At 37.2% G+C, this 22388-nt stretch overlaps 2 protein-coding genes across 2 annotated transcripts in view; both read left to right on the top strand.

Annotated features, from left to right (window-relative positions):
- LOC133243938 (ATP-binding cassette sub-family C member 4-like) overlaps positions 1–22388 on the top strand; it is a 230057-nt gene that overhangs the window by 160413 nt on the left and 47256 nt on the right. Inside the window, 1 exon segment of the mRNA XM_061410646.1 lies at positions 10372–10527. Coding sequence (XP_061266630.1) covers positions 10372–10527 — 156 coding nt within the window.
- Positions 6765–9710, top strand: LOC133243942 (G-rich sequence factor 1-like). Its single transcript, XM_061410647.1, is given in 2 exon segments — positions 6765–7647; positions 7649–9710. Coding segments are annotated over 2 exon segments (1446 nt in total). The 5' UTR covers positions 6765–6840; the 3' UTR covers positions 8288–9710.

Below are 22388 nucleotides of genomic sequence, written 5' to 3'. Positions count from 1 at the left end.
CCCATCTCTTTCAGAATTTCCCACAGTTTATTGTGATCCAAACAGTCAAAGGCTTTGACAAGTCAATAAAGCAGAAATAGATGTTTTTCTGGAACTCTCTTGCTTTTTCCATGATCCAGCAGATGTTGGCAATTTGATCTCTGGTTCCTCTGCCTTTTCTAAAACCAGCTTGAACATCTGGAAGGTCACGGTTCACGTATTGCTGAAGCCTGGCTTGGAGAATTTTGAGCATTACCTTACTAGCGTGTGAGATGAGTGCAATTGTGCGGTAGTTAGAGCATTCTTTGGCATCACATTTCTTTGGGATTGGAATGAAAACTGACTTTTTCCAGTCCTGTGGCCACTGCTGAATTTTCCAAATTTGCTGGCATATTGAGTGCAGCACTTTCACAGCATCATCTTTCAGGAAATGAAATAGCTCAACTGGAATTCCATCACCTCCATTAGCTTTGTTGATAGTGATGCTTTCTAAGGCCCACTTGACTTCACATTCCAGGATGTCTGGCTCTAGATGAGTGATCACACCATCGTGATTATCTGGGTCGTGAAGATATTTTTTTATACAGTTCTTCTGTGTATTCTTGCCACCTCTTCTTAATATCTTCTGCTTCTGTTAGGTCCATAGCATTTCTGTCTGTTATCGAACCCATCTTTGCATGAAATGTTCCCTTGGTATCTCTAATTTTCTTGAAGCAATCTCTAGTCTTTCCCATTCTGTTCTTTTCCTCAATTTCTTTGCATTGATCATGGCGGAAGGCTTTCTTATCTCTTCTTGCTATTCTTTGGAACTCTGCATTCAGATGCTTATATCTTTCCTTTTCTCCTTTGCTTTTGGTTTCTCTTCTTTTCACAGCCATTTGTAAGGCTTCCCCAGACAGCAGTTTTGCTTTTTTGCATTTCTTTTCCATGGGCATGGTCTTGATCCCTGTCTACTGTACAATGTCATGAACCTCCATCCATAGTTCATCAGGCACTCTGTCTATCAGATCTAATCCCTTAAATCTATTTCTGACTTCCACTGTATAATCATAAGGGATTTGATTTATGTCATACCTGAATGGTCTAGTGGTTTTCCCTACTTTCTTCAATTTAAGTCTGAATTTGGCAATAAGAAGTTCATGATCTGAGCCACAGTCAGCTCCTGGTCTTGTTTTTGTTGACTGTATAGAGCTCCTCCATCTTTGGCTGCAAGGAATATAATCACTCTGATTTCGGTGTTGACCATCTGGTGATATCCATGTGTAGAGTCTTCTCTTGTGTTGTTGGAAGAGGGTGTTTGCTATGACCAGTGCATTTTCTTGGCAAAACTCTATTAGTCTTTGCCCTGCTTCATTCCGTATTCCAAGGCCAAATTTGCCTGTTACTCCAGGTGTTTCTTGACTTCCTACTTTTGCATTCCAGTCCCCTATAATGAAAAGGACATCTTTTTTGGGTGTTAGTTCTTCATAGAACTAACAGTTCTTCAGTTCTTCATAGAACCATTCAACTTCAGCTTCTTCAGCGTTACTGGTTGGGACATAGACTTGGATTACTGTGGTATTGAATGGTTTGCCTTGGAAACGAACAGAGATCATTCTGTCATTTTTGAGATTTCATCCAAGTACTGCATTTTGGACTCTTTTGTTAACCATGATGGCTACTCCATTTCTTCTAAGGGATTCCTGCCTGCAGTAGTAGATATAGTAGACTACAGTATAGTATATAGTTTATATATAGTATATAAACATAACTTTAATGTGCAAGAGAAAAAATATAAGTATGACTCACCTTATTTTGTGATAACTCACTTTATTAAGGTGGTGTGGAACTAAATCTGCAATATCCTCAAAGTCTGCTTGTATACAGAACATGTGAGTCACATATATATGCACTAAAACCTGCCTATGCAGTGAGGGTTTACCTAAATTATACAAATTAGAATTTACCATAAGGTACAATATGGCTACAAAGGTAGGTAAAGTCAACCCACTTTTCTTACATTTAATCTCTATAAAGATAATTATTTTTTGAAATGCAATTATGTATTTTACATATTAAACTTTGAAACTTTGGAGGAATTCAAATGAGAAACTATGTAGTGTTCCCACCAAATAATCAGTCCTCATTTACTGAATTAATTTACAAATGACTAAGAGCATATCTTATGCCCCTCATTTCCTTTTATTTAGAAGTCTAAATAAAATCATCCCTAAGGAGGCTACTACCAGAGAATTTGCAGTTGGGCAAGCTCATTGGTAAAAAAGGCTAGTTTCTGCATTCATGATTGATGCACACCACTAAAAGCTAGTTACTGTAATATAGTTTAATTCATGACCAGCATTTCACCTGCATTATATTGATTCTCTGATCATATGGTTGGTACACTTAATTTCTCTCTGCTTTGGTTTTAGTAACTAGACTGATATTTGACATGTGTCTTTCCAAGGTGCAATTATACATATTAATTGGTTTGTAAAATGCCTTTGAAGTGCTCAGATGAATGGTCCCATATAAATAGCAAGTGCTCTTTGTGTTTCTGTTGTTGATCTCATTATGTGTATTTTGTCTACTGACTACTGCCTCTTTTCTTTGACAGTCTTTTCATTTTAGTTATATAACTGTATTGTTCTCTTTATTATTTTTATTTTTTAAATTATGAAAATATGATCACACTTTACAGGAGACTAGGAAAATACAGACCAAAGTTACATATTGTTGCACAATATATTACAATTGTTTAAGTAGATAAATTAAGATTTTTAGTTGGAGTTTCAATATCAAACTCTCAGAAATTAATAGAATGAATGTAGAGAGAAGTAGAAGAATATTGTAGACCTGAAAAGCATTATGAACCAATTCAACGTAATTAAGATTTATACAGTTTTCACACAACAGAAAGATACGGTTTCTATTCAAGTTCCTATAGACTGTAAACTAGGAGACACTGAAACATATCCAGAGACATAAGACCAGGTGTAGAAATTTCATGATCTAAAGGTATTGAAATCATACAGAGTCTGTTCTTTTATTACTATGAAATTATGTTAGAGATGAATATCAAAATTTTCAAGTGCAGTGTGACATTTACCAAGAGAGATCTTTGACTTAGCCATTGCAAACCTCAATAAAGTTAGAAGATTGAAAAAACAGAAGGTGATTGCAGAGAAGAAAACATTTGAATGAGAAAGTAATGTAAAAATGAAAAATTAGTATGAACGATACTTTAAAAATCCCATGTACTTGGAAGGTAAATGTCTGCTTTTAAATGAGGGGTATATCTAAGATGCTGTCACTAGGAAAATTGGAAAATATTTGTAACAGAATAAAAATGAAAAGAGAACTTACCAGAATTTGCTACTTATAGCTAAAGCTGCTCAATGCAATTAAATACAATGTGGAATCTGGAATAAAGTGTGAAAACAAATAATGGATACTAGAATAAAATTTTGTGAGATTTGAACAAAATCTGTACTTTGGCTAATAGTACTGTATCACATGTTAATTTCCTGTTGTTGTTGTTTTTTATTTACAACATAGTATATCTTTATATTCTCAGAATTGGATTAGAAGTTTAAAGCCTCATTAAAACTTTTTTGAAATAATTTAAGCTAATAAACTTTCTAGACTTTTAGTAGTAATACTTTATGCCAAAATACATGGAAGTATATCACAGTTTTGAGTGAATATAAATTAGAAATCTGGCATACTATGTCAAACAAGTGGAATCAAAATGTCATAATTTTTATAGCTAGGCAAAAATTTGTGAGCTTTCTAAAATATATATATTATGTTATGCATACTCTCGCTATATATATACACACAACTAAATCTTTTCAACTATACTTGGTAAAGCCTGTGAAAGAACATCAAACAAAGAAAAAGAGAGATAAAGAAATTGGAAAACAAACTAAATGAAATATGACTACTGAATATGAAATAGAAAAACAGAAACACACTAGATAAAAGTAAAAACATCATCATATATTCCAGTTGCTTTTGAACATGGCTGCTCATTAGAAACACATCTTGAGCTTTGGAGAAAGGCAATATCTGGGCATTTGTATTTTTCATAAAATTTCAAGGTAATTCTGATATGCATGTGGATTTTAAAAAGTGATTGCAGATTTTTATATTAAATGATAGCTTTAGTGATATAGAATTCTGTTCTTTTCTGTTGACCAATCACGATACAATTATTTGTATTATTAAGCAAAAATCACAGTACTATAAGATGTTTATCAGTTTCCACAATCAATAGCCAGACAAAAAATAAAAGATAATTACAAGTACAAACCATAATGGGAACATGATTAACCTAACAATATAAAATAATTACCTACAAATTGGAGGGTTAAGTAGTGTGATGTGGTAAGTGGAAGTGCATACATGCACATATTCTCATCTGCCCAGCCAGTCTATGTATTTTGGTGGTACATTTAATCCATTTATGGTTAACGTAATTATTGATACATATGATCTTATTACCATTTTCTTAATTGTTTTGGGTTATTTTGTGTAGGTCTTTTCCTTCTCTTGTGTTTTCTGCCTAAAGAAGTTCTTTGGGATTGTTGTGACTTAACTTTTTTTTTTTCTGTAAAGCGTTTGATCTTTCCATCAAATCTGAAGAATAGTCTTTCTGGATAGAGTATTCTTGGTTTTAGGTTCTTCCCTTTCATCACTTTAAATATATCATGCTATTCCATTCTGGCTTGTAGAGTTTCTACTGAGAAATCAGCTGATAACCTTATGGGAATTTCCTTATGTGTTATTTGCCATTTTTCCCTTGTTGCTTTTAATATTTTATCTCTATCTTTAATTTTTGTCAGTTTGATTCACTATGTGTCTTGGTGTGTTCCTTCTTGGGTTTATCCTGCCTGGGACTCTCTGTACTTCTAGGACTTCATTGACTATTTCCTTTCCCATGTTAGGGAAGTTTTCAGCTACTGTTTCTTCAAATATTTTTTCAGGTCCTTTCTCTCTTTTCTCCTCGGAATGCTATAATGTGAGTTTGGTGTGTTTAATGCTGTCCCAGAGCACTCCAGTAACTCTTGCCTGGAGAATCCCACGGATGGGGGAGTCTGGTAGGCTGCAGTCCATGGGGTCGCTGGGAGTCAGACATGACTGAGCAAATTTGCTTTCACTTTTCACTTTCGTGCATTGGAGAGGGAGATGGCAACTCACTCCAGTTTTCTTGCTGGAGAATCCCAGGGACAGGGGAGCATGGTGGGCTGCTGTCTATGGGGTCTCACAGAGTCGGACATGACTGAAGTGACTTAGCAGCAGCAGCAGCAGCAGCAGCAGAGTCTCTTTGGCTATCTTCATTTTTTTTTTTTTTTTTTTCTTCATTCCTTTTTCTATATTCTGTTCTGTGGCAGTGATTTCCTCCATTCTGTTTTCTAGGTCATTTATCCATTCTTATGCATCAGTTGTTCTGCTACTGATTCCTTCTAGTGTATTATTCATCTCTGTTTGTTCTTTCATTCTTATAGGTCTTTTAGGTCTAGGTCTAGGTCGGTAAACATTTCTTGCATCTTCTCCATTGTTTTCCTGATATCCTGGATCATCTTCACTATCATTATCCTGAAATCATTTTCTGGAAGGTTGCCTATCTCCACTTCATTTAGTTGTTTTACTGGAATTTTATCTTGTCCCTTCATTTGGGACAAAACTTTCTGCTTTTTCATCCTGATTAACTTTCTATAATGTGATTTTTGTTCTAGCCACTGTGGGATTACAGTAGTTCTTGCTTCTGTCTGCCCTCTGATGGAGAAGGCTAAGAGGCTTGTATAAGCTTCCTGATGTGAGGAACTGGTGGTAGGAAAAACTGGGTCTTGCTCTGGTGGGCAGGGCCATGCTCAGTAAAACTTTAATCAAATTATCCACTGATGGGTGAGTTTGGGCTCCCTCCCTGATAGTTGTTTAGCTTGACCCAGCCCTGGGATCTTTGGGCTCTATGGTAGAGTTAGTGGAGACGTCAAGAGGACTTACACCAAGGGGGACCTTCCAGGACTGCTGTTGCCAGTGCCCCCATCCCATCAGCGACCCACTGCTGATCCATGTCTCCACAGGAGACCCTCCAACACTAGTAGGGAGGGCTGGTTCAGTCTTCTGCGGGGTCACTGCTCCTTTCCTCTAGGTCTTGGTGCATGTAAGATTTTGTCTGTGCCTTCCAAGACTGGAGTCTGTGTCCCCTAATCCTGTGAAAGTCTTGTAATCAAATCCCACTGGCCTTCATAGTCAGATTCCCTGCAGATTCCCAGTCCCTTTGTAGGATCCCCAGGCTGGGAAGTCTAATGTGAGGCTCAGAACCTTCACAAAAATGGGAGAACTTCTTTGCTATTATTGTTCTCCAGTCTATGGATCGCCCACCTGGTGGGTATGGGATTTGATTTTATCTTGAATGGGCGTCTCCTACCATCTCATTGCAGTTTCTTCTTTTTCTTTTGATTAAGGTATCCTTTTTTTTTTTTTTTTTTTTTGTGGATTCTAGTGTCCTTCTGTCATTGGCTACTCAATAACAAGTTGCAATTTTTATGCCCTCGCAGGAGGAGATGAATGCATATGCTTCTACTCTGCCGTCTTTAACCAGAAGCCCATTTTTCTGACTTTTAAATACTGCCTGGCTACTGGTTGTGTTTTGAAATTTAAAGGTATTTTCTTCCAAGAGAGAACATAATTGAGATATTTAGTATCAGGAAATGATTTCATTTTCTCTATTAAAGAATGATTCTTTTAAATAATAGAACCCGGGTGCCGGCGGCGCATGTGCCTGGCCACGCCTCCCCGGCCCTGGATTCCACTTCCTCTCCGCTGGCGCTGCCGCCGCAGCCGCCTTCAGGCCCCACGCCGCCTCCGGAGTCCATGGCCGGGACGCGCTGGGTGCTCGGGGCGCTGCTCCGAGGCTGCGGCTGCAACTGCAGCAGCTGCCGGCGCACCGGCGCCGCCTGCCTGCCCTTCTACTCGACCGCCGGCTCCTTTCCCTCGGGAGTCTCGGGTCGCCGCCGCCTGCTGCTGCTGCTCGGGGCCGCCGCGGCCGCCGCCTCTCAGACGCGGGGCTTCCAGAGCGGGCCTGTGACCGCCGGGAGGCTGGCGGGCCCTCCCACAGCGGCCGTGTCCGCCGCCGCCGCCGCGGCCGCTGCCTCGTACCCGGCCCTGCGCACCCCTTTGCTGCCGCAGTCACTGGCGGCGGCTGCGGCGGGCCCGGCGCGGGGTTACAGCCAGGAATCCAAAACTACCTACCTGGAGGATCTTCCACCTCTCCCTGAGTATGAATTGCCTCCGTCCAAGTTGGGAGAGGAAGTGGATGATGTTTATCTCATTCGAGCTCAAGGATTGCCATGGTCTTGCACTGTAGAAGATGTGCTTAGCTTTTTCTCAGACTGCAGAATTCGCAATGGTGAGAATGGAATTCACTTCCTCTTAAATAGAGATGGGAAACGAAGGGGTGATGCCTTAATTGAAATGGAGTCCGAGCAGGATGTGCAAAAAGCCTTAGAAAAACACCGCATGTACATGGGGCAGCGGTATGTGGAAGTCTATGAGATAAACAATGAAGATGTGGATGCCTTAATGAAGAGCCTGCATGTCAAATCTGCACCTATGGTAAATGATGGAGTGGTTCGCTTGAGAGGACTTCCTTATAGTTGCAACGAGAAAGACATCGTAGATTTTTTTTGCAGGACTGAATATAGTAGACATTACTTTTGTCATGGATTATAGAGGGAGAAGAAAAACAGGAGAAGCCTATGTGCAGTTTGAAGAACCAGAAATGGCCAGCCAAGCCCTTTTGAAACACAGGGAATAAATTGGCAACCGATATATAGAGATATTTCCAAGCAGAAGGAATGAAGTTCGAACACATGTTGGTTCTCATAAGGGAAAAAAAATAGCATCTTCTCCCACTGCTAAATATATAACTGAGCCAGAAATGGTCTTTGAAGAGCATGAAGTAAATGAGGATATCCGACCCATGACAGCTTTTGAAAGTGAGAAAGAAATAGAATTGCCTAAGGAGATGTCAGAAAAGATACCAGAGGCTGTTGATTTTGGAACTACGTCTTCACTACATTTTGTCCATATGAGAGGATTGCCTTTCCAAGCCAATGCCCAAGACATTATAAATTTTTTTGCTCCATTGAAGCCTGTTAGAATCACCATGGAATACAGTTCCAGTGGGAAGGCCACTGGAGAAGCTGATGTGCACTTCGATACCCATGAGGATGCTGTTGCAGCTATGCTCAAGGATCGGTCCCATGTTCATCATAGGTATATTGAATTGTTCCTGAATTCATGTCCGAAAGGAAAATAAAACTTCAAAGGATTCCAGATAATAAGGATGAAGCAAGAAGCATTTCATTTGCACGTCTTTCTTGGACTTGGGATCTAAAGTTCCAGTTTTTTAGCAGCAACTGCTAGAGAAGCGATTTCAAGATTTTGGGTTAATTGCTTAAAAGAAAAATTCCATAGTGGACTGTTCAGAGAAAAAGATTCAGTTTAGGATTATGATACAAACCTCAAATTTAGTTTTTTTGGTTAAATTGTCCAGGATCTGGTTTAAAAATCTGGTCTTTATTTTATATAATTAAAGTTTGTTTTCATAGATGATTTGTGACCCAGAAGGCTACATATTTTTATTCAGCACTGTCCTTTAAAATATTTCTCCCATTTTAAAAGTTATCCATTTGAGGTTTTGGATTTTGCCTATAAATTAAGAGATACAATGTAAAACTTTTCATGGAATAAAATACTGATTTATTTTAGCCAAATACTCACCAAAGCAAGGAAAAGTTTCAGGCCCTTGAACCATTATAGTTTTGCAGAGCTATTTTAATTTTAGATGTATTTGATTTCTTAGATGGGGTAGGAATTAAAAAAACAAAACAAAATAAATACCACATGTTAGTGAGTGTAAATGATAATAATTTGGCAGTTTTATGTCTTAGAAATGTTTTGCCTTTTTCAGCCTTGTGCTAAAGGCATTTAATATTGGTGCCTGTATAATTAAGGAGGGAATTATAGTCTCAACTTAAAAGTTGTCTAACCCATCCCCTCCTCATCCCAGTGAGCCCCCCCCGCCCCCCCGCTCAATCATCTTGTTTTGATTTTGGGGTAAACCTTAAGGTGTGTGTTAGTCTAAGAACTGTGAAGTGACATGTCATAACAGTCCTGACTTGTAAGGACATTAATGGCTTCACTTGAATTTAAACCAGCTCTAGGTAGGAAAAAAATCTTGTCTCCTCATTTGCTTTTTCAGTGGGGTAGCACATCCCATATTTTAGAACAAGTAGGGGTGCCTTGCTTAAATAAAAATAGCATTTAATGTATAATTGTGTGAAAGGTTTATGGGTAAAGCTGTATTTCTGTCACATTGTGGCAGTATCTTCTGCTTTAATATTAAACAGCTTGTTATTTAAATACTGGATCAAAATGGCTGGCTTCAAATTGTAGTCATTAATAAACTAACTTTATGTGAACCTGTGTAGGAGAATCAAAGTTCTGTATAGTTTCTTTGCCTTGTTCCCCTTCTCAGGGTGACAACTGTCACGTGGTTACCAGGAGATGCAATTCTAGTTCTTAAAGTTGAATTAGCCCAGATTTCTGAGAGGTGGTATCTGAAAGAGAGATTATGCCTTCTCTCACTTAAATCATAACCATCTTTGAATACCAGCTAAGATGAAATCGCTGTACTGTAAGTAGTCAATAAATGAAGACTTATTTCAGGCTGAAGATTACCTAAGAGTATTTATTTTGGAGTGTGTGAATCAACCTAATATATTTTTGTTACGTCAAGTCCTGGTCTATTAATATAAGAAGAAATGGTTAAAAAAATAAATAAATAAATAAATAATAGAACCCATGGAAAATTAATAGTTATTTGTGTATAACACTTCTGATGAGTTATTGACCATCTCTGTAAAATTATTGACATAATTTCTCAAGGTCTGTATCCCTAGTAATAAAGTTAATTTACGCTTAATTTTTTTGGTCCACTAAGGAGACTGCTGGCTTTTGCTGCCTGTAGATTGATGTTGTTATTTTCAGCTCTTTTTTGGACAAGGGAGTCTCAATCTGGGGACTTTTGTCAATGCCTGACAGTTCTGGTTGCCACAGTGTAAGTGATGTTTCTACCCTCCCGTAGGTTGAATTTAGATATATAGCTAAACATCCTACAGTATACAGGGCAGGCCTATGAATTGCCCTCTGCAATGAAGTGTTTGGCCTAAAAGCTCAACAGTGCTATGATTTAGGAACATTCAGATTATACTCTGTATAGTCATCTTTAACAACCAGAATTTTTGTTGCTTATTGTTTGTTAGGTTTATTAGGTTAACCTTATTGCTTATTAGGTTTGTTGCTTATTGTTAATTCTTAATTCCTTCTTAATCTGTTTAGGTTGGTATTGTGGGAAGAACAGGAGCTGGAAAAAGTTCCCTCATCTCTACCCTTTTTAGACTGTCAGAACCCACAGGTACTATTTGGATTAGTGGAATCAGGACAAACGAAATTGGACTTCACGATTTAAGGACGAAAATTTCTGTTGTACCTCAGGTATGCATGTTGGAGTATTATCACGTGTTCTTTTTATAAGACATCTAAGTTTAAGTGCTTTTAATTTGATTGATTTTTCAAATTGCATAGAACAGTTGATCCTTTTTCTCCCAATAGAGAATATTTTTTAACAGATATTTTCATTAGATACCAGGGTTTTTTTGTTGTTGTTGTTGTTGCTTATTTTTCATTAAAGTATAGTTGATTCACATTGTTGTGTTAGTTTCTGATGTGCAGCAAAGTGATTCAGTTATTTATATATATATATATATATATATATATACTTTTTAATATTCTTTTCCACATGGCTTATTATAGAATATTGAATATGCTTCCCTTTATTATACAGTAGGAATTTGTTGTTTATCCATTTTATATTTTATAATTTGCATTTGCTAGTTCCAAACTTCCAACCCATTCCTTTCCCAGCCCCATCTCCTTGGCAATCATAGTTCTGTTCTCTACATCTTTAAGTCTGTTTCTGTTTTTTAAATAAGTACATTTGTGTCATATTTCAGACTGCACATAAGTGATATAATACTATATTTGTATTTCTTTTCCTGACTTTCTTCACTTAGTATGATAATCTCTAGGTCCCTCCTTGTTGCTGAAAATGGTATTTCATTTTTTTTATGGCTGAGTAGTTTTCCATTGTATGTATATACCACATCTTCTTTATCCATTTATCTGACCATGGATGTTTAGGTTGCTTTCATGTCTTGGCTATTATAAATAGTGCATAGCATCACCCCAAAGGAGGTCGACCTCAAACAAATGTGAGAACTTGATGAAGTCACTTAGCTACCAAGCTTTATAGTCTTCATCCTTAAAAACAGGTCTAGGAATTACTGCCACACAGATTTGTTGTGAAGATGTAACTGGGTGAGAAAATGTTTGTGGACCATGCCTAGTTCTTAGGAACACTCAGTCAGTAGTAAAATTATTCTTAAATATCAGGGCACTGGCCTTTGGGTATTATTTCTACTTAAGTAAAAAGAGTAATTCATTCTAGAAGGACTTTGCTCTTTGTTTTTATATTTTTGTGGTCCTTGGTGATTTTCTTTTACATTTATTGCTTATAGCATAAACTATATTGTTTATATAAATTTAAACGTGAAGGGAAAAAAATTAGGACATAGGAGTTTTAGGGAAAGACAAAACAGAAGAATATATCTAACATCTTTTCTGTAAGGAACAAAAGGAGAGAATATCACTTTTTTTGTTTTCTTTTGATTTCTGCTTCCCCTCCCACAAGCTTCTTTCCTGACCACAACCCTGTACACATTCATACTTTCCAGGTCCCCAACAAAGAACGCTGGCTTTTTTCTCAGCCTTCCCCACATTCTCACTTTTTTTTTTTTCCCTCTCCTTGAGGATAGGGCCCATGTCTGTCATTTCTGTTGCTCCAGTGTTTGTTGCAGGCCCTAACAAGTTACACAAGTGTTGATAATAATTCTTAAAATTCGTGAAATCCTAAACTTGTTTAGTCTCTTTTCCTGCCATCTCCCACTTACTCCTTACAACAATCCTATGGTTATCCTTATTTGGCAAATTTTAAAAACTGACGCACTGAAACTTAACTCTCTTACCAAGTATACAGCAGAGCCAGGATTCAAATTTAACGTAGGGAGATTCCAGAGCCCAAGCAGCTAATCACTCTGCTGTGGACTTGACTTCAACTTGCTCTTGTTTGTAATCCTCAGTAGAACTTGCTTTGTATCATGATTTCATGTACACACACACACTCACACACATACAAAGGAACAAAATTTTCAAAAAACAATATTACTCTTACTCTGTATTCTGATTATTATATCCATTCTATTCTAGTTTGTATAAAATAGGAAATGATGGTCATGAGGCACAAAATTATTTCCTGATCCACTGGCTGTACCTGCGGTTTGTCAAACACCACCCCTCATTGTCTCCTGTTGGGCTGGGCTCCTGGTCCATGTTAGCATCACACCAGGAATTTAATTGTTCTATATTCTCACTCAGCTCCACAAGATTGGCCCCATTTTCCAGTAAGGGAATTGAGTCTTGGGGAGATTAATAACTTAAACTGAGTCAAATAGCTAATAAGCAATAGAATCAGGACTTAGGACTCTCTGACTCCAAACAGATATTTTTTGAACAAATATTTGTTGAACTGAATGATGTTCTTATGGTAATTTTCCCCATTTTTTCTACTATCCCACTTAGAAGAATTCTCAGACCATTACAAAAGTGAATAAATGTAAAACAAAGCCAGAATATATTTCTCCTAGTGCTGTGTCCCTCATTTGAAGGACTGTATCAATTTAGAAATGTGTTTATTTACATATATCATGGGCTATTAAGTATCAGGAGAAGATATTCAAAATCTCACTCCTCCCCAGCCAAGAGCCTTTTCTCTTTACAATGTCTTGCTGACTACAGAGATGGAGAAAGTCTGTTGGTTTGGTTACTTGAACTTATTTGTCTAAGTGCATAAAGTTTACTTCCCTTTTACCCATGAATGAGTAGGAAGCAGTGATGATTGTCTCAACACCCTGATTTAGGGAACCTAGGAAGCTGAGAGCAGACTCTGAAGAGGAGGAGCCCAGTGATGTTTCTTTGAGCTTCCCCACTCAAGTGAATCAGGCCCACACCATCTTCCCTGGATGCCTGCCTCCTGTGATCCTGGGAGCAGCAGCGAGCTTCCAGAGTGGTTTCTCTCTCCCAGACTCATCCTGTAACTGTTGATCCCACTATGAGCAGATCAGAATTGCAGGAGATGGGAGAGTAGAAAAGACCTGCATAGTAACCAGAGGCAGGGGAGTGGTAAAATAGACCATCAGTCCTAGAGTCCTGGGGGAACTTTCAAAGATAAATACTGTATTCTTAAGAAGAGACTCCTCAATTTGTGTTCAGAATTTCAGGAATAAGCCAAAAAATGAAAACACTTCCTAGACAATTTTCTTAAACACAACAGGTAGCTGAAGTGCATGCATCCTTTTGTCCTCAGGATCTGAAGTAGTTAAATATGTTCCCCAGAAAGAGCACCAAGGTGAGATTATATTTAAGGAGTAGCTGTTTATCTGAAAGCATCTGGAATGGATTTCAGAACCTCTTTGGATGTTACTCTGAACCAATAGCTCTTTATACTATTGACACAAAGAAAATGTTTTCAATTGAAGAGGGATTCCAGGCAAAAACAATATTTATAATTGTAACACACTGGTTGGCACAGATCAACAATGTCTTTATCATGGTAAAACAGAGTCATTTTTTTACATTTAATAGGTTTTTTTTTTTTTTTAATTAAAGCAAAAGCTGAGTGTTTTTATTTTTTTAATTTATTTTATTTTTATTTATCTTTTTTTACTGAGTCATATATTGAGTATTTTTTTATTTTTACATTTAATTTTATTATTTAACTTTACAATATTGTATTGGTTTTGCCATATATCAACATGAATCCGCCACAGGTATACACGTGTTCCCCATCCTGAACCCTTCTCCCTCCTCCCTCCCCATTTTATTTTATTTTTAATATAAATTTATTTATTTTAATTGGAGGCTAGTTACTTTACAATATTGTATTGGTTTTGCCATACATCAACATGAATCTGCCAAGGGTGCACACATGTTCCCCATCCTGAAAGCTTAGTCTGCTCTTTTGGTATTTCCATTCCATGAATTTTCTTCTAATGTTAGTTTATTTATAAATAAATCTTTAGTTGTGACATGTGAACTCTTAGTTGTGTCATATGGGATCTTGTTCCCTGGCCAGGGCTTGTACCTGGGCCCCCTGCATTGGGAGCATGGAGTCTTAGCCACTGACAATCAGGGAAATCCCTCCCTCAGTTCCCCCCCACCCCCAGTAGATTGAAGAAAGTAAACCAGAGCTGTCTCTTTAAGATTTTTTGGTTACCTTATTTTCTTTCCCTTTTTTTTCTTGTTAAGAATAAAACTCAAAGGGAATAGAAAGGGATATGTTGTTACTCGTAAAGAAATACAACTGGATTCTAATGCAGTAAGCCCTTTGTTTCTGATATTGAAGTCTTTATTAAATCCTAAGAAACTGCTCCTTTGAGCCCTTCAGAGAGGACTTATAATACATGACTTAAATTCTTTCCCCTATGTTGATGAACAATGTCATTTTCTTCTGAATATGGTTGATGATCAATTCATTCAGATGATACAGGATTTAGGAAAAAAAAAAAAAAGGAAAACAAGATTTAAAGTTACTTCAGGTGTTTCTCTTATCTTGAAACAGTGATGAGCTGCCCCTTAGAAAGGGCCTCAGATTAGAAATGAAAACATAGATCATAGGACTCAAGAAATAGCAGCGGTGGCTACTATTTTTAAAAATTTTTGAATTAATTTTTATTGGAATATAGCTGATCTACAATGTTGTGTTATTTTCTGCTGTACAGTAAAGTGCATCAGTAATATATATACATATATCCACTCATTTTTAGATTCTGTTTCCATACAGGTCATTAGAGAGTACTGAGTTCCCTAACAGTAGGTTCTTACTAGTTAACTATTTTGTATATAGTACTGTGTGCATGTCAATAACAATCTCCCAGTTTATCCCTCCTGGTCACTGTAAGCTTGTTTTCTACATTAATTACCCTAATTCTGTTTTGAAAATAGGTGCATTTGTATCATTTTTTTTTTTTTAGATTCCAAATATAAGCAATATTGTTCTTTGCCTTCACTAAGTATGCAAAGAAATATAGGGAAACAATACAATGGGAAAGACTAGAAATTTCTTCAAGAAAATTAGAGATACCAAGGGAACATTTCAAGCAAAGATGGACACAATAAAGGTTCAGAAATGTTATGAACCTAACAGAAGCAGAATATATTAAGAGGTGGCAAGAATACACAGAAGAACTATACAAAAAAAGATTTCCATAACCCAGATAATCACAATGGTGTGATCACTTGCCTAGAGCCAGACATCCAGGAATGCAAAGTCAAGTGGGCCTTAGGAAGCATCACTACGAACAAAGCTAGTGGAAGTGATGGAATTCCAGTTGAACTGTTTCAAATCCTAAAAGATGATGCTGTGAAAGTGCTGCCTCAATATGCCAGCAAATCTGGAAAGCTCAGCAGTGGCCACAGGACTGGAAAAGGTCAGGTTTCATTTCAATCCCAAAGAAAGGCAATGCCAAAGAATGTTCAAACTACCATGCAATTTCACTCATCTCACAAACTAGCAAGAGAAGGCAATGGCAACCCACTCCAGTACTCTCTCCTGGAAAATCCCCTGGACGGAGGAGCCTGATAGGCTGCAGTCAATGGGGTCACTAACAGACAGGACAGAGCGACTTCACTTTCACGTTCATGAAATGGCAACCCACTCCAGTGTTACTGCCTGGAGAATCCCAGGGACAGGGGAGCCTGGTAGGCTGCCATCTATGGGGTCGCACAGTGTTGGACACGACTGAAGCGACTTAGCAGCAGCAGCACACACTAGCAAAGTAATGCTCAAAATTCTCCAAGCCAGGCTTCATCTTGAAATTCGAGATGTTCAAGCTGGATTTAGAAAAGGCAGAGGAACCAGAGATCAAATTGCCAACATTCGTTGGATCATTGAAAAAGCAAAAGAGTTCCAGAAACACATATACTTCTGCTTTATTGACTATGCCAAAGCCTTTGACTGTGTGGATCACAACAAACTCTGGAAAATTCTGAAAGAGATGGGAATTCCAGACCACCTGACCTGCCTCCTGAAAAATCTGTATGCATGTCAGGAGGCAACAGTTAGAACTGTACATGGAACAACAGACTGGTTCCAAATCAAGAAAGGAGTACATCAAGACTGTATATTGTCACCCAGCTTGCTTAACTTATATGCAGAGTACATCATGAGAAACGCTGGGCTGGAAGAAGCACAAGCTGGAATCAAGATTGGCAGGAGAAATATCAATGACCTCAGCTATGTAGATGACACCACCCTTATGGCAGAAAATGAAGAAGAACTAAAGAGCCTCTTGATAAAAGTGAAAGAGGAGAGTGAAAAAGCTGGCTTAAAACTCAACATTTCAAAAACCAAGATCATGGATTCTATGTATTAATTTTTATTCTGCAACTTTACCAAATTCATTGATGAGCGCTGGTACTTTTCTGATAGCATCTTAGGATTTTCTATGTATAGGATCATGTCATCAGCAAACAGTGACAGCTTTACTTTTTCAATTTTTATTCCTTTTATTTCCTTTTTTCTCTAATTGTCATGACTAGGATTTACAAAACTATGTTGAATGAAATTGGAAAGAGTGGACATCTTTTTCTTATTCCTGGTCTTCTGAGGAAATGCTTTCATTTTTTCACTGCTAAGAATGATGTTTGCTATGTGTTTGTTGCATGTGGCCTTTATTATGCTGAGATATATTTCCTTTATGCCCACTTTCGAGAGATGTTTCTTTTTTAATCATAAATTGGTATTGAATTTTGTCAAAAGCATTTTCTGCATCTATAGAGATGACCATAAGTTTTTTATCTTTCAGATCCTTAATATTATGTATCACATTGACTGATTTACATATATTGAAAAATCTTTACATCTCTGGGATAATCCTAATTGATCATGCTGTGCAACACTTTTAATGAATTGTTGGACTAAATTTGCTAATATTTTGCTGAATATTTTTTTTAATTTAAATTTATTTATTTTAATTAGAGGCTAATTACTTTACAATATTGTATTGGTTTTGCTGAGGATTTTTGCATCCATGTTCACCAGTGATATTAACCTTTAATTTTTACCTCTTTTTTATGGTATCTTTGTCTGGTTTTAGGTATCAGGGTGATGGTGGCCTCATAAAATGATCTTGGGAGTTTTCCATCCTCTGCAATTTCTTGAATAATTAGAGAAGGATAGGTGTTAACTCCTCTCTAAATGTTTGATAGAGTTCATCTGTGAAGTCATCTGGTGCTGGACTTCAGTTTGTTGGAAACTTTTAAAATCACTAACTCAGTACTTGTAGTCAATCTTTCCAGATTTTCTTTCTCATTTTTATAAACTGTATTTATTTATTTATTTGAATTATGGCCCTTTTTATTTTTATTTTTTAAAAAAATATTTTAATTGGAGGCTAATTACTTTACAATATTGTAGTGGTTATTGCCATACATTGACATGAATCAGCCATGGGTATACATGTGTTCTCCATCCTGAAATCCCCTCCCACCTACCTCCCTATTCCATCTCTCAAGGTCATCCCAGTACACCAGCCCTGAGCACCCTGTCTCTTGCATTGAACCTGGACTGGCAATCTATTTCACATATGATAATATACATGTTTCAATTATATTATCTCAAATTATCCCACCCTCACCTTCTCCCACAGAGCCCAAAAGTCTATTCTTTACATCTGTGTCTCTTTTGCTGTTTCGCATATAGGGTCATTGTTACCATCTTCCTAAATTCCAAATATATGCATTAATATATTGTATTGGTGTTTTCCTTCTGACTTACTTCACTCTGTATAATAGTCTCCAGTTTCATCCACCTCACTGAAATGGATTCAAATGTATTCTTTTTAATAGCTGAGTAATATTCATTGTGTATATGTACCATGGCTTTCTTATCCATTTGTCTGCCAATGGACATCTAGGTTGCTTCCATGTCCTGGCTATTGTAAACTGTGCTGCGATGGACACTGGGGTACACGTGTCTCTTTCAGTTTTGGTTTCCTTGGTTTGTATGCCCAGCAGTGGGATTGCTGGGTCGTATGGCAGTTCTACTTCCAGTTTTTAAGGACTCTCCACACTGTTTTCCATAGTGGCTGTATTAGTTTGCATTCCCACCAACAGTGTAAGAGGGTTCCCTTTTATCCACACCCTTTCCAGCATTTATTATTTGTAGACTTTTTGATAGAAGCCATTCTGACCAGTGTGAGATGGTACCTCATTGTGGTTTTGATTTGAATTTCTCTGATAATGAGTGATGTTGAGCATCTTTTCATATGTTTGTAAGCTGTCTGTATGTCTTCTTTGGAGAAATGTCTGTTTAGTTCTTTGGCCCAGTTTTTGATTGGTTCTTTTTTTTTCTGGAATTGAGAGACAGGAGCTGCTTGTATATTTTTGAGATTAATTCTTTGTCAGTTGTTTCATGTGCAATTATTTTCTCCCATTCTGAAGGCTGTTTCTTAACCTTGCTATAGTTTCCTTCATTGTGCAAAACTTTTAAGTTTAATTAGGTCCCATTTGTTTATTTTTGCTTTTATTTCCATTACTCTGGGAGATGGGTGATTTATATCAGAGAGTGCTCTGCCTATGTTTTCCTCTAGGAGTTTTATAGTTTCTAGTCTTACATTTAGATCTTTAATCCATTTTGAGTTTATTTTTGTGTGTGGTGTTAGTGTTCTAGTTTCATTCTTTTACAAGTGGTTGACCAGTTTTCCCAGCACCACTTGTTAAAGAGATTGTCTTTTCTCCATTGTATATTCTTGCCTCATTTGTCAAAGATAAGTTGTTCATAGGTGTGTGATTTATATCTGGGCTTTCTATATTGTTCTATTGATCTATATTTTTGTCTTTGTGCCAGTATAATACTGTCTTGATGACTGTAGCTTTGTTGTATAGTCTGAAGTCAGGCAGGTTGATTCCTCCAGTTCCATTCCTCTTTCTGAAGATTGCTTTGGCTATTCGAGGTTTGTTGTATTTCTACAAAAATCATAAAATTATTTGTTTTAGTTAGTGCTCTGAAAAATACTGTTGGTAGCTTGATAGAGACTGCATTGAATCTAGATTGCTTTGGGTAGTATACTCATTTTCACTATATTGATTCTTCCAATCTATTAACATGGTGTATTTCTCCATCTATTTGTGTCATCTTTGATTTCTTTCATCAGTTTTTATAGTTTTCTATATATAGGTCTTTCCCATTCTGTTGTTTTCCTCTATTTTGTTGCATTGATCCAAAATCACTGCAGATGGTGATTGCAGCCATGAAATTAAAAGAGGCTTACTCCTTGGAAGGAAAGTTATGATCAACCTAGATAGCATATTAAAAAGCAGAGACATTACTTTGCCAACAAAAGTCCATCTAGTCAAGGCTATGGTTTTTCGAGTAGTCATGTATGGATGAGAGAGTTGGACTGTGAAGAAAGCTGAGCGCCAAAGAATTGATGCTTTTGAACTGTGGTGTTGGAGAAGACTCTTGAGAGTCCCTTGGACTGCAAGGAGATCCAACCAGTCCATCCTAAAGGAGATCAGTTCTGGGTGTTCTTTGGAAGTAATGATGCTAAAGCTGAAACTCCAGTACTTTGGCCACCTCGTGCAAAGAGTTGAGTCACTGGAAAAGACCCTGATGCTGGGAGGGATTGGGGGCAGGAGGAGAAGGAGACAACAGAGGATGAGATGGCTGGATGGCATCACCACCTCGATGGACATGAGTTTGGGTGAACTCCGGGAGTTGGTGATGGACAGGGAGGCCTGGCGTGCTGCGATTTCATGGGGTCTCAAAGAGTCAGACACCACTGAGTGACTGAACTGAACTGATATATAAGTCTTTTGTTTCTTTAGGTAGATTTATTCCTAAGTATTTTATTCTTTTTGTTGCAATGATGAATGGAGTTGTTTCCTTAATTTCTCTTTCTTTTTTCTCATTGTTAGTGTATAGGAATGCAAGGGATTTCTGTGTTTTAATTTTATATCCTGCAACTTTACTATATGCATTGATTAGTAATTTTCTGGTGGTGTCTCTAGTGTTTTCTATGTAGAGGATCATGCCATCTGCAAACAGTGAGTTTTACTTCTTCTTTTCCAATCTGGATTCCTTTTATTTATTTTTCTTCTCTGATTGCTGTGACTAAAACTCCCAAAACTATGTTGAATAGTAGTGGTGAGAGTGAGCACCCTTGTCTTGTTCCTGACTTTAGGGGAAATGCTTTCAGTTTTCACCATTGTGGATAATGTTTGCTGTGAGTTTATCATATATGGCTTTTATTATGTTGAAGTATGTTCCTTCTATGCCTGATTTCTGGAGAATGTTTATCATAAATGGAAGTTGAATTTTGTCAAAGGCTTTCTCTGCATCTATTGAGATAATCATATGGTTTTTATCTTTCAATTTGTATATCACATTGATTGATTTGTGAATATTGAAGAATCTTTGCATCCCTGGAATAAAGCCCATTTGGTCATGATGTATGATCTTCTAAATATGTTGTTGGTTTCTGTTTGCCAGAATCTTGTTAAGGATTTTTGCATCTATGTTCACCAGTGATATTGGCCTGTAGTTTTCTTTTATTGTGTCATCTTTGTCTGGTTTTGATATTAGGGTCATGGTGGCCGCACAGAATGAGTTTGGAAGTTTACCTTACTCTGTTATTTTCTGAAAGAGTTTGAGCAGGATAGGTGTTAGCTCTTCTCTAAATTTTTGGTAGAATTCAGCTATGCAGCCATTTGGTCCTGGGCTTTTGTTTGCTGGAAGATTTCTGATTACAGTTTCAATTTTCATGTTTGTGTTGGGTCTGTTAAGATTTTCTGTTTCTTCCTGGTTCATTTTTGGAAAGTTATACTTTTTAAAGAATTTATCCATTTCTTCAAAGTTGTCCATTTTATTGGCATATTGCTGCTGACAGCAGTCTCTTATGATCCTTCATATTTCTGTGTTGTCTGTTGTATTTTTCCATTTTCATGTCTAATTTTGTTGATTTAATTCTTTTATTTTTTTTTTGATGAGTCTGGCTCATGGTTTGTCTATTTTATTTATCTTCTCAAAGAACCAGCTTTTAGCTTTGTTGATTTTTGATACAGTCTCCTTTGTTTCTTTTTCATTTATTCCTGTCCTGATTTTTGTGATTTCTTTCCTTCTACTAAACCTGGGGTTCTTAATTTCTCATTTTTTTAGTTGCTTTAGGTGTAGAGTTAGGTTATTTCTTTGATTTGTCCCTTGTTTCTTGAGGTAACTTGTATTGCTATGAACCTTCTGCTTAATACTGCTTTTACTGAATCCCATAGGTTTTGGGTTGTTGTGTTTCATTTTCATTCGTTTCTATGCATATTTTAATTTCTTTTTTTTAATTTCTTCTGTGATATGTTGGTTATTCAGAAGCGTGTTGTTTAGCCTCCATATGTATGTATGTTTAATAGTCTTTTTTCCCCTGTAGTTGACATCTAATCTTAACGCATTGTGATTGGAAAAAATGCTTGGAATGATTTCAATTTTTTTGAATTTACCAAGGCAAGATTTATAGCACAGGATGTGATATATCTTGGAGAAGGTTCCGTGTGCACTCAAGAAAAAGGTGAAATTCATTTTTGGGGTGAAATGTCCTATATATTGGAGAAGGTAATGGCACCCCACTCCAGTACTCTTGCCTGGAAGATCCCATAGATGGAGGAGCCTGGTAGGCTGCAGTCCATGGGGTTGCAAAGTGAAGTGACCATGGGGACACAACTGATGTGACTTAGCAGCAGCAGCATCAGTCCTATAGATATCAATTAGGTCTAACTGGTCCATTGTATCATTTAAAGTTTGTGTTTCCTTGCTAATTTTCTGTTTAGTTGGTCTATCCATAGGTGTGAGTGGGGGTATTAAAGTCTCTCACTATTATTGTGTTACTGATAATTTCCCCTTTCATACCTGCTAGCATTTGCCTTACATATCCCAGTGCTCCTATGTTGTGTGCATATATATTTAAAATTGTTACATCTTCTTGGATTGTTCCTTTGATCATTATGTAATGTCCTTTTTTGTCTCTTTTCACAGCCTTTACTTTAAAGTCTATTTTATCTGATATGTGTATTGCTACTCCTGCTTTCTTTTGGTCTCCATTTGTGTGAAGTATCTTTTCCTGGACTTTCACTTTCAGTCTATATGTGTCCCTTGTTTTGACGTGGGTCTCTGGTAGAGTGCATATATAGGAGGCTTG

Source organism: Bos javanicus, unplaced genomic scaffold (genome assembly GCF_032452875.1).
Source record: "Bos javanicus breed banteng unplaced genomic scaffold, ARS-OSU_banteng_1.0 tig00001600_1, whole genome shotgun sequence".
NCBI lineage: Eukaryota > Metazoa > Chordata > Mammalia > Artiodactyla > Bovidae > Bos > Bos javanicus.
Note: the sequence above shows the minus strand (reverse complement) of the source record. Positions and strands in the feature narration are given on the sequence as shown.